Source organism: Astatotilapia calliptera, chromosome 3 (genome assembly GCF_900246225.1).
Source record: "Astatotilapia calliptera chromosome 3, fAstCal1.2, whole genome shotgun sequence".
In the NCBI taxonomy this organism is placed as follows: domain Eukaryota; kingdom Metazoa; phylum Chordata; class Actinopteri; order Cichliformes; family Cichlidae; genus Astatotilapia; species Astatotilapia calliptera.
In genome coordinates this window covers 34,882,931-34,895,910 of record NC_039304.1, presented here as the reverse complement: position 1 = coordinate 34,895,910, position 12,980 = coordinate 34,882,931, and the positions used below count along the sequence as shown (strand labels likewise).

At 41.5% G+C, this 12,980-nt stretch overlaps 1 protein-coding gene across 9 annotated transcripts in view; it reads left to right on the top strand.

Moving 5' to 3' along the window:
* The window catches only part of plce1 (phospholipase C, epsilon 1), a 78,908-nt gene that overhangs the window by 55,698 nt on the left and 10,230 nt on the right, over nucleotides 1–12,980 (top strand). For 5 of the 9 annotated variants that reach the window (XM_026163075.1, XM_026163072.1, XM_026163071.1 and 2 more), the window contains 22 exons: nucleotides 207–248; nucleotides 625–753; nucleotides 837–973; nucleotides 1,398–1,504; nucleotides 1,601–1,725; nucleotides 1,846–1,990; nucleotides 2,172–2,333; nucleotides 2,441–2,555; nucleotides 2,711–2,870; nucleotides 2,978–3,100; nucleotides 4,126–4,262; nucleotides 4,348–4,586; nucleotides 4,697–4,758; nucleotides 5,055–5,220; nucleotides 5,310–5,417; nucleotides 5,787–5,903; nucleotides 6,787–6,945; nucleotides 7,256–7,391; nucleotides 7,654–7,695; nucleotides 10,914–11,032; nucleotides 11,255–11,372; nucleotides 12,733–12,870. In XM_026163075.1, the coding sequence (XP_026018860.1) occupies nucleotides 207–248; nucleotides 625–753; nucleotides 837–973; nucleotides 1,398–1,504; nucleotides 1,601–1,725; nucleotides 1,846–1,990; nucleotides 2,172–2,333; nucleotides 2,441–2,555; nucleotides 2,711–2,870; nucleotides 2,978–3,100; nucleotides 4,126–4,262; nucleotides 4,348–4,586; nucleotides 4,697–4,758; nucleotides 5,055–5,220; nucleotides 5,310–5,417; nucleotides 5,787–5,903; nucleotides 6,787–6,945; nucleotides 7,256–7,391; nucleotides 7,654–7,695; nucleotides 10,914–11,032; nucleotides 11,255–11,372; nucleotides 12,733–12,870 (2,786 nt within the window). The remainder of the gene's footprint in view (nucleotides 1–206; nucleotides 249–624; nucleotides 754–836; nucleotides 974–1,397; nucleotides 1,505–1,600; nucleotides 1,726–1,845; nucleotides 1,991–2,171; nucleotides 2,334–2,440; nucleotides 2,556–2,710; nucleotides 2,871–2,977; nucleotides 3,101–4,125; nucleotides 4,263–4,347; nucleotides 4,587–4,696; nucleotides 4,759–5,054; nucleotides 5,221–5,309; nucleotides 5,418–5,786; nucleotides 5,904–6,786; nucleotides 6,946–7,255; nucleotides 7,392–7,653; nucleotides 7,696–10,913; nucleotides 11,033–11,254; nucleotides 11,373–12,732; nucleotides 12,871–12,980) is intronic. The other 4 variants (XM_026163074.1, XM_026163078.1, XM_026163073.1 and 1 more) reach the window with 3 other exon arrangements.

Genomic DNA, 12,980 nt, shown 5'->3' with positions numbered 1-12,980 from the left:
TTTGGAGTTCATAGCTTCATAGTGTGTATCTTTCTTAAACATAGACTACAGTTTCAAAAAAATCACCTTTCTTCTGTGTTCTGGATCTTTTTCCCACCAGCACCCACTTAAAAAAAAGACCTCAAAAAACTATTGAAAACTCTTTATGCGTTCTTTTTTTCGTCTCACATCCTCTCTTCGTTCTTTGTTTCCTGCTCCCCTTCTAGTTCCCTTTCATTTAAGACGACTCCAGAAAAAAAACATGTTTTGTAAGTTGTTTCACAGTATAAGTTACTGGAATTTGAACAATGCTTGCTATCATCAGTATGTTTCAGATTACGGTTTAATTAGAAGCATGAGCAGTGACTAATGCATGGTACTTTTTTCTTCTTTTTTTTTTTTGCTTGATCAAGCCAATGCTTGCAGGATAGGTTCAGTTTCTGTTTGGTTCTTCTTAGTTGAGATGCAGGTCATTTCTTATGTCTGATTGAATTGCTTTTTAAAAATAAAATGAGTCCTATGAATACTGAGATGTGCATTTGGAAAATCGCCTCGGAAATCAGCATGCAAAAACTTTAAAAGACGCAAAAATCTTTGGCTCTTAAACTTTCTTTCCAAACCCATCTAACCCCTGTCTGTCTTCAGATTCTCGGTCGGAGACTTGTCGGATTCAGATGGTGACTTGTCTACCGAGCCGGTGGTGAAAGAAGTGGAATTTCAGGGGACCGAGGAGACGCACAGAGCTTTTAGCCATGGCACGGAGCTCATTCCCTGGTAAGAGGCTCAAGCACACATGCAAACACATCCAGCTGTTGGTGCCTCAGCAGACGTGCGACAAACTCTTGTTTTTTTTCCAGGTATGTGCTGTCACTACAACCAGAAATTTACCAGTTTCTGCTGCAAGGCGCTACGGTCATTCATTACGACCAGGACGGCCATGGCAGTGCTCGCTGTCTGCTACGTCTACAGCCTGATAATACAACACTCACTTGGGGTAAATTGCAAGAGTTTAGTATTAAGAAATTTGACCTTATCTTCTACTGAGTTATTCAGCAACCTCGTTCTTCATGAGTCATATTCATATAGGATTCCAGTTTACCAGTGTAAGGGGGTGTGGGAGGCTTGATACGCTGAAATCACTGCATCAAACCTTCCTTTTCTCAGAACTTTTTTAGCATGTTTATACCTCAAACAGACGAGACCAATTTCCTCTCTCGTTGTTTCTCTTTAAACAGATTTAAAGGGCATTATAAAAAAAAGTATATTTTTTTATTTTAAATGTGCTTTACGTGTTTATCTACAGAATAAAAGCCTCAGTTTAAACTGCTTGTAAATTTGTGCATTCATGCAAGGGCTCTTCAATTTCCGTTTGCCGTTACAGCAGCTCAAACAGTCATAAATATGTTGATTTACGGCAGGTAAACCTCAAAGCGGAGGCCCTTCCCCTGCAGAGCAACCACTGGGATTGGGGCAGCCTGTAGTGGCTGGGCTAGCAGAAGGCCTGCTGGACCTGGGAATAGTGAAGGTTTGTCATAAAAAGAAATATTTTTTTGGTTTTGTAGATTTTAAAAACCCAGATTAGCTTTCGAGTTCATAACTTTGTGTTTATTTGAATGTGCAGGCAGTGTTTCTGGGCCATCAGGGTGTCGATGTTCATGCTGTATGTTTGCAAAACAAGCTGAGTCAGATGACAGTGGAGGAGAATGGCCTCAGCCTTCTGTATGGTCTGAGTACCACAGACAATAGGTTGGTGCCTTTTTATAATCTATTAGGATTCAAATGCACTTTTATATAGAGTTACTGTTACACTGCTAAAACATTTTCATTTTACTTAAAACTAACTAATCTCCTGACTGATGCCATTAGACTTCTGCACTTTGTGGCCCCCAATCACACGGCACAAATGCTCTACAAGGGCCTGTCGGAGTTGGTGAATGCAACCAGGAAATTAAAGAAGTTTCCTGACCAAAGGTTGCAGTGGCTGAGGAAGCAGTATGTCAGTTTGTATCAGGTAAAACTCTAAAAGTACATGTCTCTCTCCCATCAATTTTTTAATGATTATTATTGACACTGACTGTATTTTATAAGCCTGTAAAAATGTTCAGCACACAAAGAAGGATGGAGGAGTTGGATGGATGAAAAGAAGTGGTGTGTGTTTAATTAACAGTAACATTTGTATTCATCTATTCTAGGAGGACGGCAGGTATGAAGGCCCTACACTAGCCCACGCCATTGAGCTTTTTGGGGGTCGGAGGTGGAATATGGGTACGGGTGGTGGAGACAAGGTTGGAGCCCAGAAGAACAACCCCCTGTCGAATGAGAAAGCCAAGAAGAAGAAGAAGGTTCTTGTCAGGGTCAGTAATTTGACCTTTTGCTGTAGTCATGGATGCTAACTTTAGGTTTTAGGTTTTTCACAGACTCATTTTTGACATCGGTCTTTTTTTCCTCACACCTTTAACAGGGAGACAGTGGGGATGCAACCGATGACGAGATGGTTTCCAGGAAAACACGGAGCTGTAAAGAAGGACTGTATCGAAACGGTCCAGAGTCTGACAGCATCGACCAAGAAGATCCAGGTGATGTTACCTCACTCATGGTAACATGTAGAAGTTACAAGGCCAGATCAGTTTAATTGGTGTTTTCTAGAAACCCAACCAAATGCTTCAGATCTTATAATTTTCTGTCTGTGTGACCGATCTTTATTCACACTCAACACTCTTTGGCTCCACAGAAGACAGCATCCCCGGATCACTCTCCCTCACATCCAGTAAAAGCCCCGGATTGCTATCCTCTTCCTCTTCCTCCTCCTCTTCCTCCAGCATGGCAGGGTCCAACCCGACCCGTCCGCAGTCTTCTCCAATCCTTTCGGGAAATGCTAAATCCCAGCCAGGGTATGTGAAAAATGACTGTAGCGGGGCACGTTTGACCCCACTGACGTCTAACACTTTATTTTTTCCATCCCAGCGAATATATGTTTCCTTTTCTTTGGGGCCTGCAGGGCATGGAGCAGCAGATCGTGGCACGGCCGGGGTAAAGGCTGTTTCAAAGGCTTTCAGAATCTCATGATTTCTGACAGCACAATGAGCTTCATCGAGTTTGTCGAGCTTTTCAAATCATTCAGGTAAATGATCTGATCTTGTGTTTCTTACATTTCTTACATGTTTCCAAAGCAGAGGAAGAGATGTCGGCCGTGCTGGCTTCATTCAGTTCAAGTTCTGACTATTTAAATATAACTTCTGTTTTATTTAAAAATGCATTTTTCCAGCTAAGTGTAATGACTCATTGTTCACATATGCTGTATGTCATATCACATACTGCACATGCCCTGTGCAGTGCTTTTGGAGCTCAGGCCCTCTTGTTATATAACTACTGTTCTTATCAATAGTAGCTAAAGACAGTGATAAAACATATGCAATAAAAAATACCTCTCAAGGTTATCGTGCCAAGGGCATTTTCCAAGCATTCTTCATAATATTTAGCTTGCATGAATTCTTCCCCAGTCAAATGGATGGACATACATCTTTCGCCCAGACAAGCAAAGGATTGTTTTAATTTTAGCCCCTCTGCATTTCTTAGATTGTAGAGTGTCCTTTCATCTGCTGCCCAGCAGATTTCTTTTAATTTCTTATAAAGACAAAAGCTCTTGGGCAACTCTTCAAACTCTCTCTTGTAAAAGAAATTTAGAGGCAAATAAATGTATTTCTGATTGGGTGGCCGCCTCCTCCCCAGTTCAAGTGGCATGGCTGCAAAGCTGAAAATTAAAGAAGAGCTATTGTTCTGATTCACATATTTTTTCCCCTAGACTCTAGAGTAGCTTTGCATGATTCACAATTTGAATTAATCCTTATATCTTACTCTTGGAGCAACTCCCAAGTTCATCTTCTGTCTGACACAAGCTTCTCTCCCCTGACCATATTAGGGATATCCACACTTATTGACATTATACAGATAAGCCAGAGCTTTTGGCTCACAGGGATTGCTTGCGTCTACACTTACTATTTGAAACTCATGATTTGAGAATCTTCCATTGTGACGGTATATGTATAAAAAACCCTTTATATAATAATTTAATTTAATATACTAGGGGCATGGGGACATGATGTGCTGCTAAAACTGGACTCCACTCTGTAATTTGTTTTTCAACAGTATCCGAAGCAGGAAGGACCTGAAGGAGCTGTTTGACACCTTTGCTGTCCCCTGCAGTCGCTCAAGCCCAGAATCATGTCCTGTTTACACCAACCTCAGGATAGATGACAAAGACACAGGACTGCAGCCAGACCTTGGTAAAAGATCAAAGAGAAGTTACAGAAGTCAAAAACATACACACCTCTTTCTCTTTTACTCTAAATCTCTCCCTCTCCTCTGTAGATTTGCTAACTCGTAACGGGTCGGATCTCGGCCTGTTTATCCGGACCAGGCAGCAGATGTCCGACAACCAGAAGCAGATTTCAGATGCCATCGCAGCAGCCAGCATTGTGACCAACGGGACGGGGGTGGAGAACGCGTCATTAGGCGTCTTGGGACTGGCTATCCCTCAGCTCAATGACTTTTTAGTCAACTGTCAGAGAGAGAACCTGAGCTACGATGAGATTCTCAGTATTATACAAGTAAAGTCTGGATTCTTAAATTCACATTCTCAAATCATCTTCATGGTTAGGGGGAAAGATGAAGGAAGAAAAAGAAGGGAAAAGGAACTCACCAATTTTTTCTCTTGCAGAAATTTGAGCCTTCATCAAGCATGAGACAAATGGGGTGGATGTCATTTGAAGGTTTTGCAAGGTATAGAAAAATAGGAGTTATCATAGATCATTATACTTCAAAGTGCATGAAAATGTAAATGTATAGAGCACAACATAAAAGTTGTCACTGTTGTAGGAAGCCTGAGGGGGTAGCTCTTGATAAGTGCTAAACTTCTACCGACTCCCTTTTGGACTTTAAACATTTATGTACACCATAATGAGTTTGTGTATCGCTGATACAGCCTCAGTGATGCATTTTGCTTTTATATTTTATTTTTATTTTCTTTCTTTAACATGCTTCATTGCATGTTGTTGGCATCTTTCTCTTTATATCAGGTTCCTGATGGACAAGGACAACTTTGCTTCACGTAATGAGGAATCTCAGATGAATCCAGAGGAGCTGCAATGCCCTCTGTCTTACTACTACATCGAGTCTTCTCATAACACCTATCTGACTGGGCACCAGCTCAAAGGAGAGTCCTCTGTTGAGCTCTACAGCCACGTAAGCCGGATCGTTTTTTAACCAAGCCCGCTGAGATTGTGCGGTTTGTTGAAAACTGCCGCTTACTTGTGAACGTCTCGTTTGCTTAGGTGCTCCTGCAAGGCTGTAGGAGCGTCGAGTTGGACTGCTGGGACGGAGACGATGGCATGCCTGTTATTTACCACGGCCACACACTCACCACTAAGATACCCTTTAAGGTTTGAAATGCACATGAATAATTTAATTCATAAAGGGGAAATAGATTGTTGGGGCATCAGTCGCTGGCTCTCTGCTTCCATACCTCATCCCATTGACTCGGTGGAAGCCTCTAGAACAAAATCTGTATCTTTAAACACAAGTGCTCTCTTATGATAGACTCAGGGGTGACGGATCCAGAGAGGAATCCCAGAAAGTCAAACGAATTGTGTCAGCGTTATTTATTTTATGTAATCTGATTTGGGGCCTACAGCTGCATCTAATTTGAAGCTGTTACCCAAAGCTGTTTGAGTTTTATTGTTACATATTTGACTTGCAGTGCTTTTATCGACAATTTCTTCCTTTTCATCTTCTCTCCCGTGGTCCTTCAGGATGTGGTGGAAGCAATTAACCGGTCTGCGTTTGTCAATTCTGATATGCCCGTCATCCTGTCCATAGAGAACCACTGCTCTCTTCCTCAGCAACGAAAGATGGCTGAAATCTTCAAGGTATGAAGGCAGCCTAGTCCTGTCTCTGTCCTTAGAGTTACTGTGTTTCTTGTGTGTCTTTAATTTAATTTTGCAGTTACTGATTAGTAAGCGAGACAGATGAGAATGCCACTGAGCAGTAAAAAACAAAAACTTCTTTTCAATTGGATTGGACATCTCATAGCGTGACTGTGAGGTAACTTATAAATTCACCCAATTAGAAGCTTCGTCTGTCTTTGTTTAAATCTCAGAGCGACACTAATTTGTGGCAGAGGGAAAAATAAACAATAATAAAATAAAAGGAACTAAAATCCTTAGTTTGGCAGCCATGCTCCTTGTTCAGCTATTCTATCCTTTATATTTAGGGAATAACGTTCCCTTTCAAGTAGGCTTGTTTGTTGTGCGACTCCACTCATTTGATTTCCTTGACCCTTGTTTTTTTTTCCCAGCTGTTCTGGGCATTCAAACTGGCCAACGTCCAGACGCTTGCTTTTATGAACTTCAGGGCGCAAATGACCCTTTCATCTTCTTCTTCTTCGTCTTTTTTTTTCTAAATTATGAAGCCCACAGATATCTTGGCACGACAGCTATATCGTGGAATATCATTGTGCTTTCATCTCGCAAAACTTCCGAGCGTTTCATCCTCCTTGGAGACTGACTTCTGAGTAGCTTGATAAAGGAAATTCTTTTATCTGCAGACAGCTCTGTGCCTCAGGCCAGCTAACATCACCATGGTTTTGTTTATTTGTAATGTTGTTTTGCATGGATAAAATTACTTTATTTGTATTTGGAAGATTCTTCCGCAGCCTCTGAATTCCATCCTTTCACTTGATACTTTTCTTAGCACTCGACTTGCCTTTCCTGATGGTGTGGTTTTTGTTAATTTTTTCTGTTTTTAAACTAGACTGTGTTCGGCGAACGCCTTGTGACGCGCTTCCTTTTCGAAAGCGACTTCAACGATGACCCTCATTTACCATCGCCGCTGCAGCTTCGAGGGAGGATACTGCTCAAGAACAAGAAACTCAAAGCCCATCAGGCACCGGTGGACATACTCAAGCAGAAGGTGAAGAAGAAACGCATCTTCCTCACACATTTGTGTCAGCAAAACTTGTTCAAATTTCATAAATAATATAAGAACCTTCCAGGTAGCTCCAGAGCCTTAAACATCTATCATTGTTTGTCATTAGAGTGCAGTCAAACATCAATAATGGATGGAGCTGTGCTAAAAGGTTCACCCCATCATAACTTTCAAGCAAGAAAAATGCTTATATCTACAGTATAGATGCTGTGTGCATAGGCACTTATATATATGCTTTCAAAGTAGAATTTTCTATTTTTTTTTATTAGTATTTTTATTTTAACCCCTTTCCCAGGCTCACCAGCTCGCCCACATGCAAGCCCAAGCAAGCAACGGGTCTCCAGGAGTGACTTCACCCAACAATCATGCCAATGAGGAAGAGGAAGAAGAAGAAGACGACTATGATTATGATTATGAGTCTCTATCAGATGGTAATGAAACCCGCATTGTGGTGTGTGATCGGAAACGTCTAGAATTCAACTGAAGTGTGCGACTTATCAGATTTCTACATCCTTTCAGACTTAACTAGTGCACGACTTACTCATAGATTCTTGTGTTGTAAGCTTTAAATCGGTTTCTGTTCACTAGGTTTTTCTGTTTCTCTTCTTTTTAACACTTAATTCTCGTTTTATTTTGACACCCTGTTCTTACTCCCTCACCCTTCCTATTTTATCTTGCTTGTTTTCCACTTAGCTGATGGCCTCGCTGCCTCTACTGCCTCGTATGGTCTTGAAGGTAAATGCGCACCTATGATGTGCCTTTCTAAGTATTTCCTTCTGCTTTTTTTCCTTTTCTTTTACAGATTCATGCTGTTCTTCAAAAATTAACCACTGAAATTTCCCTTATTACTGTTTACCAATTGCTACATAACATACTATATTCAGTTGGGTTTTAAGACAATGTTATGATTGTTGGTGCAAATTTACAGCACTGTGCAAAAGTCTTCAGCGACCCCTCTTTTTAAAAAATATTTTGCTTCTTTTAATTTGTTAAAGTAATCTTGAGCAATAGTTCTCAGGATCTTCCAAAACTGGATGAAATTATGAACACAGAAAAATATTGTCAGATTCTGATCCACCATGTAATTTCATCTTGAGTGTCTGATCGGCAGCGACTTCATTTTTTAGCATGATAATGATCCCAAACACACTGCCTGTGCAGTAAAAGCAGGCCTAGATAGAAAAACACACCGTGGAACACCAACAGTCATGGATTGGTCTCCCCAGAGTTTACACCTCAACCTGTGTGGGAGCAGTGTGGTATCATTTTGACAAAGAACATAACAAAAGGCAGAAACACCAAAGAAAAGCTTTGAATGTCCTTCAAGAAGCCTGGAGAACTATTCCTGAAAAGTACTTAGTATTTGGTATGACTACCTCTAACTTTCAAGTTTATTAGAACTGTACAAACTACATTTGTGTCTTATATAAATGGTAAATGGCCTGTATTTATATAGCGCTTTACTAGTCCCTAAGGACTCCAAAGCACTTTACACATCCAGTCATCCACCCATTCACGCACACATTCACACACTGGTGATGGCAAGCTACATTGTAGCCACAGCCACCCTGGGGCGCATTGACAGAGGCGAGGCTGCAGGACACTGGCACCACTGGGCCCTCCGACCAATATAGCGTATTTCTATTTCTATTTGCATGTTTAAAAAAATCACCCTTTTTCCCCCTGGCAAAATATAAAGAAATGATGGGTGGCTCGACACTTTTGCACTGCACTTTAGCTGCTGATCTCGTCTATTGCGGCCGAATAACTAGACACAAGGGTTGGAAAGCATTGGTATGAAACATGCGCTGCTGTGCTGCATCGCTGCTTTGGACGTACTCCTATATTTTCCTGCATTCCTGTTGTAGCTGCTAGCTTTCTTCAGATAGTGCTGTAGTGTAACCATCTTCCATGGTAACAAGCATTTAAAAATTTCACTGTTACATAATATCTGGAACCCAGGAAAAGAAATACTCCATTCAGTCCATTTGATATCAAAGAATTGTTTGACAGAAACGAGGAAGAATAATGTGGTAGTAGTGTCAGCCTGAGCGATCAGGCAAAACATTCTGCCTCAGGCACCACTGACAAATAAGGGCAGCCATCTGTAGCGCAGATATTCACTGTTCACTCGGGTACTATTCAGGTCCTGCTTTATAGTTATTTTAATTCATAGTTTTGTGAGGGATTACCTGATTATTTGAATCGGCTGTAGATTGCTAACGAAGGATGATTAGTGAGTGATCAGGAGTGTTTGTTATGATGTAGACTTGTTTTTATTGCTCTTATGTAATTTCGATAGCATCCCAACCTCCCAGCTTGCCTCCATACTTACGCCATGTTTCCCTGGAAGCAATATCAATATGTAGCCTGTGACTAGATACTGTTTACTGCAGTACACAGAATTTTTTTCCTCAGTTGTATAGATGCAGTGCTTGGACGGGACAGCATGTTAAAAAGAGAAAAACATATTTTTTATATGTGATCAAACAATATACGGTCAGCATTATGTCTCTTTCTCCCACAAACGCATCACCTCCCTTCCTCCATCCCTCCGTACTGTATTTGTCCATGACCTCGCCAGTGGCTGGGCAGGCTCATCAGGGAAACAAAACAAAGCCATCTGGTTTCTCAGGCCCTGCGCTGCCCCTGCACTAAACAACAGACCAGGGGAAACTACCCTGTCCCAGTCCCAACACTGCTCGCTCCTAATTCCTCCACTATGCTCGTCTCAGTCACAGGAACTTACTGGTCATGGACCAATTTAAAAATCAAAAACAAACCCATCTCTCTCATCTGAACTCTTTAGATTGATTAAACCTTGCTTCTTAATACCTAGTGCCGCTGTTATGTAATTTCAGACGCTGGATGTTAAAATTGGCAAGCGAACAATTACCGCCCCAGCCTGACGTCTTCATTTCACCATACACATTTGGCACATGCACAGGCCCCGCTAATACAAACACTTTTGAACTAAGCTGCCAACTTGCCACCCTCTCCCGATAAGTATTGGCTCCCCTCCAGTCACCGTCTGGTCCAGCTCACTTCTCTGGCTGCTGTCTATAGCTTAAATATTCAGTGTCAGCTCCTTCTGATAAACAGTTGTTTCTTTTTGTTCTTTTTCTAAAGAAGAAGATGTCAAGAATTGAACACGTTGTCTGTGATAAAAAGCGTCTGCATTTTCAAGTTTGTTGTGGTTTTGGCTGCGATTAATGAGTAGGAGGAATGGGAAGAACTCCCCTGCTGTTGCTCCTGTTTACAGTTGAGAGACATCGCTTTAAATATTAGTAGGAAGGGGCCTTTGTGCGCTTTAGCTTCGGTGCTCCTGAACCGTGCGAGTAGTCAGCAGAGATTTACGAGGTGACGAGTTTCAGCTAAAACTAAAAATTCTTCTTTTAATTGTTCCCAGCTGTGAAGCGGGTCAGCGTGGACAGTCAGTCATCAGTATGATATAAATGCTTTTATTAAGTTTTTAATGAGTGGCCAGAATGACTTGAAACAGGTAAATCTAACGGCCACTCTGTTCTCTGAGAAAACAAGAAAAATCCTCATTTAAGTTGCTTTTGTTTTTTCAAGCAGTAGATTCCCAGATGATAAATATTCTTCTTCCCTTCTTCCCTTGCATGCTATGTCTTATTGGTGATTTAATGTACACTATATCAGGAGCAGCTCCAGTGCACAAATGTTATTTATGGATCTTTGACAGGCCAGTTTCTGCCTTAAATATACTTGCCTGCTTTGACCGATGAAAAATACGAATCTGGGATGGTGCATTTAGTATACTTTCATTATCAGAGTCCATATTGCAAGCATTAGCACAGATTTTGCTTTCTTGATTGACAGGCATAAGGCTCGCTAATTTTGGTGGCTGCTTGTTGCCGTACAGTCAGCTCGGTGTAAAGCTCAGGTGTCACTAAAACCCTTTTTTTTTTTCCCTGTCCTCTTCTGTATAGATAATATACTTGATGACAAGCCAGAAGGCAAGAGTTCGGCCGAGAAAGAAGAGCAACCTGCTGATGAAATACCCAAAAGGATGAAGAAAGCTGATAGCACTACACAGAGCAAAGGAAAGGTAGAGATATAAATGTACCTAATCTCAAGGAAAGTTGCCCTTCGTGCTGCTTCCTTTAAAAGAAATTCCTATAAGATTGATTATGTCAGATTACTGAAAAAGAAAGGTTCAGTTAGGTTAGGTTCAGAGTGTGGTTCAGCCTCTGATTCAGCACTACATTTACACTTATATAGTGAAATGTTAGCAGTGCTCTCCATGTCCCGTGTGTGTCTGCACCTGTAGGTGTTCGACATGGAGCTCGGCGAGGAGTTCTACCTTCCCCAGAATAAGAAGGAGAGTCGACAGATCGCCCAGGAGCTGTCCGACCTCGTCATCTACTGCCAGGCTGTGAAATTCCCTGGTAGGGATCGCTCCGTCTCTTTGCCAAACAGATCTCCCTGTTCCCTTGAATTTCATTAGAACAGACTTTTCTTTATCTTTACTATACATGCCGTCTCCTTTTATCCACCGATATTCTGCTTTCACCTCTCTCCTTTTAATTTCTAAATGCTGTGTATTTCATTTCTCTTTTTTTCTGGATCTTGTCCCACCCTAATCCACTCCCATGTTATATTTAAGAGGTCAAACCTTTCCCCGTGTTTTCAGACATCCAATATCCCTGTGTTACACTCCATTCCTATCCCACACAGGACACCCACTAAGATGATGAATCATCTTCCTCCCATGGAAAAGATACAGTTACTTAGTTTTGCTGTTATTCCCCGGACGGCACAACAACACAAGTTATTTTACGCCGGACAGTAAGAAATTGTTTTGCGGATGTCCTGATGGATGAGTACAGTTCAAATTCGAACGCAGGGTCTTCGTCGTGTTATGTCATGTCGCCCTTGTAGCTCTCATGCACTTTCATTGCCTTGCAATAAGTAGAAAGTGAGAAATGCTTGAGTTGGCTTCAAATTTCTTTTTCTTTCCTTTTTAAAAAAAATGTGCTTATAAAACATCTTATCTCGCCCGTTTACGGGAATCTGCCCTGATTGCATGCTTGCATTTATCTCGAAAAGATTTCTCTTTGTCCCTTAAACATCAACCTCTTATCGCCTCTTCCCTTGAGCGTCCTCTTCTGTTTGTCTCCTCTTTTCTTTAACTGACATCTGCCCTTATAAACTTGCCTGTGTTTCCACTGGTATTCTGTTTGTTTACCGTTTCCAGGGACCCGAGATATGAGAAAGAGGCAGTAGGGCAAGTGGTCCAATTCGGACAGGCAGCAGACTGGTTGCAGCTTTGTGTAGTCGGGAGTGATTTTTAGCTGAACGGGCCACTTATGTACAAGTGTCTGAATCAATTTAAAAACACTCACCATTCATAAAATGAAAAGGGCATTTCTCATCTGAAGTATTTTCAGAAGGGAGACTAGAGTACTGTTGCTAAATAAGAAGTAGGACAACATCATTTGCATGCTATTCCTCTCCACTGATAGATGATTAATTTCATGGCCTTAATGGCAAACAACTTTTGAGTTGCTTTACAGAACATGAAGCCCAAAATATAGATTATAAAACACCTTTTTATGGCAGATGTAAGTTTTCAAATTAAATTCCCTTCAAGTGAATACTGAAAGAAAATGGCTCTGATATGTTTTGGTTTTTTCAAGCAAATTACGATTAAGAAGAGACTCTTGGGATACTTGTGGTGTCTCTAGTCTGTCTGCCTTTCATTAATGACTCGTCTCTTCTGTCTGCTTCCTCTGTGTGGGAACCCAGGCCTTTCTACTTTGTCTCCGGCTGGCTCTAGCAGGGGGAAGGACCGAGGAAAGAGCAGGAAGTCCATATTTGGCACGGCTCCTTCTCGCAGCAGTGCAACAGGGGAGGTCATGACCCAGAGCCGCACCCCTGGGAAAGGTGAGCCTGGCCCGAGGAACTCGGCGTTAGCAGAGGTTTATGTGTGCGGGTGCATATGGGAAACATGAAACACGATGTAAAACTGCCAAAGTTTTTAGTTAATGCTGTTT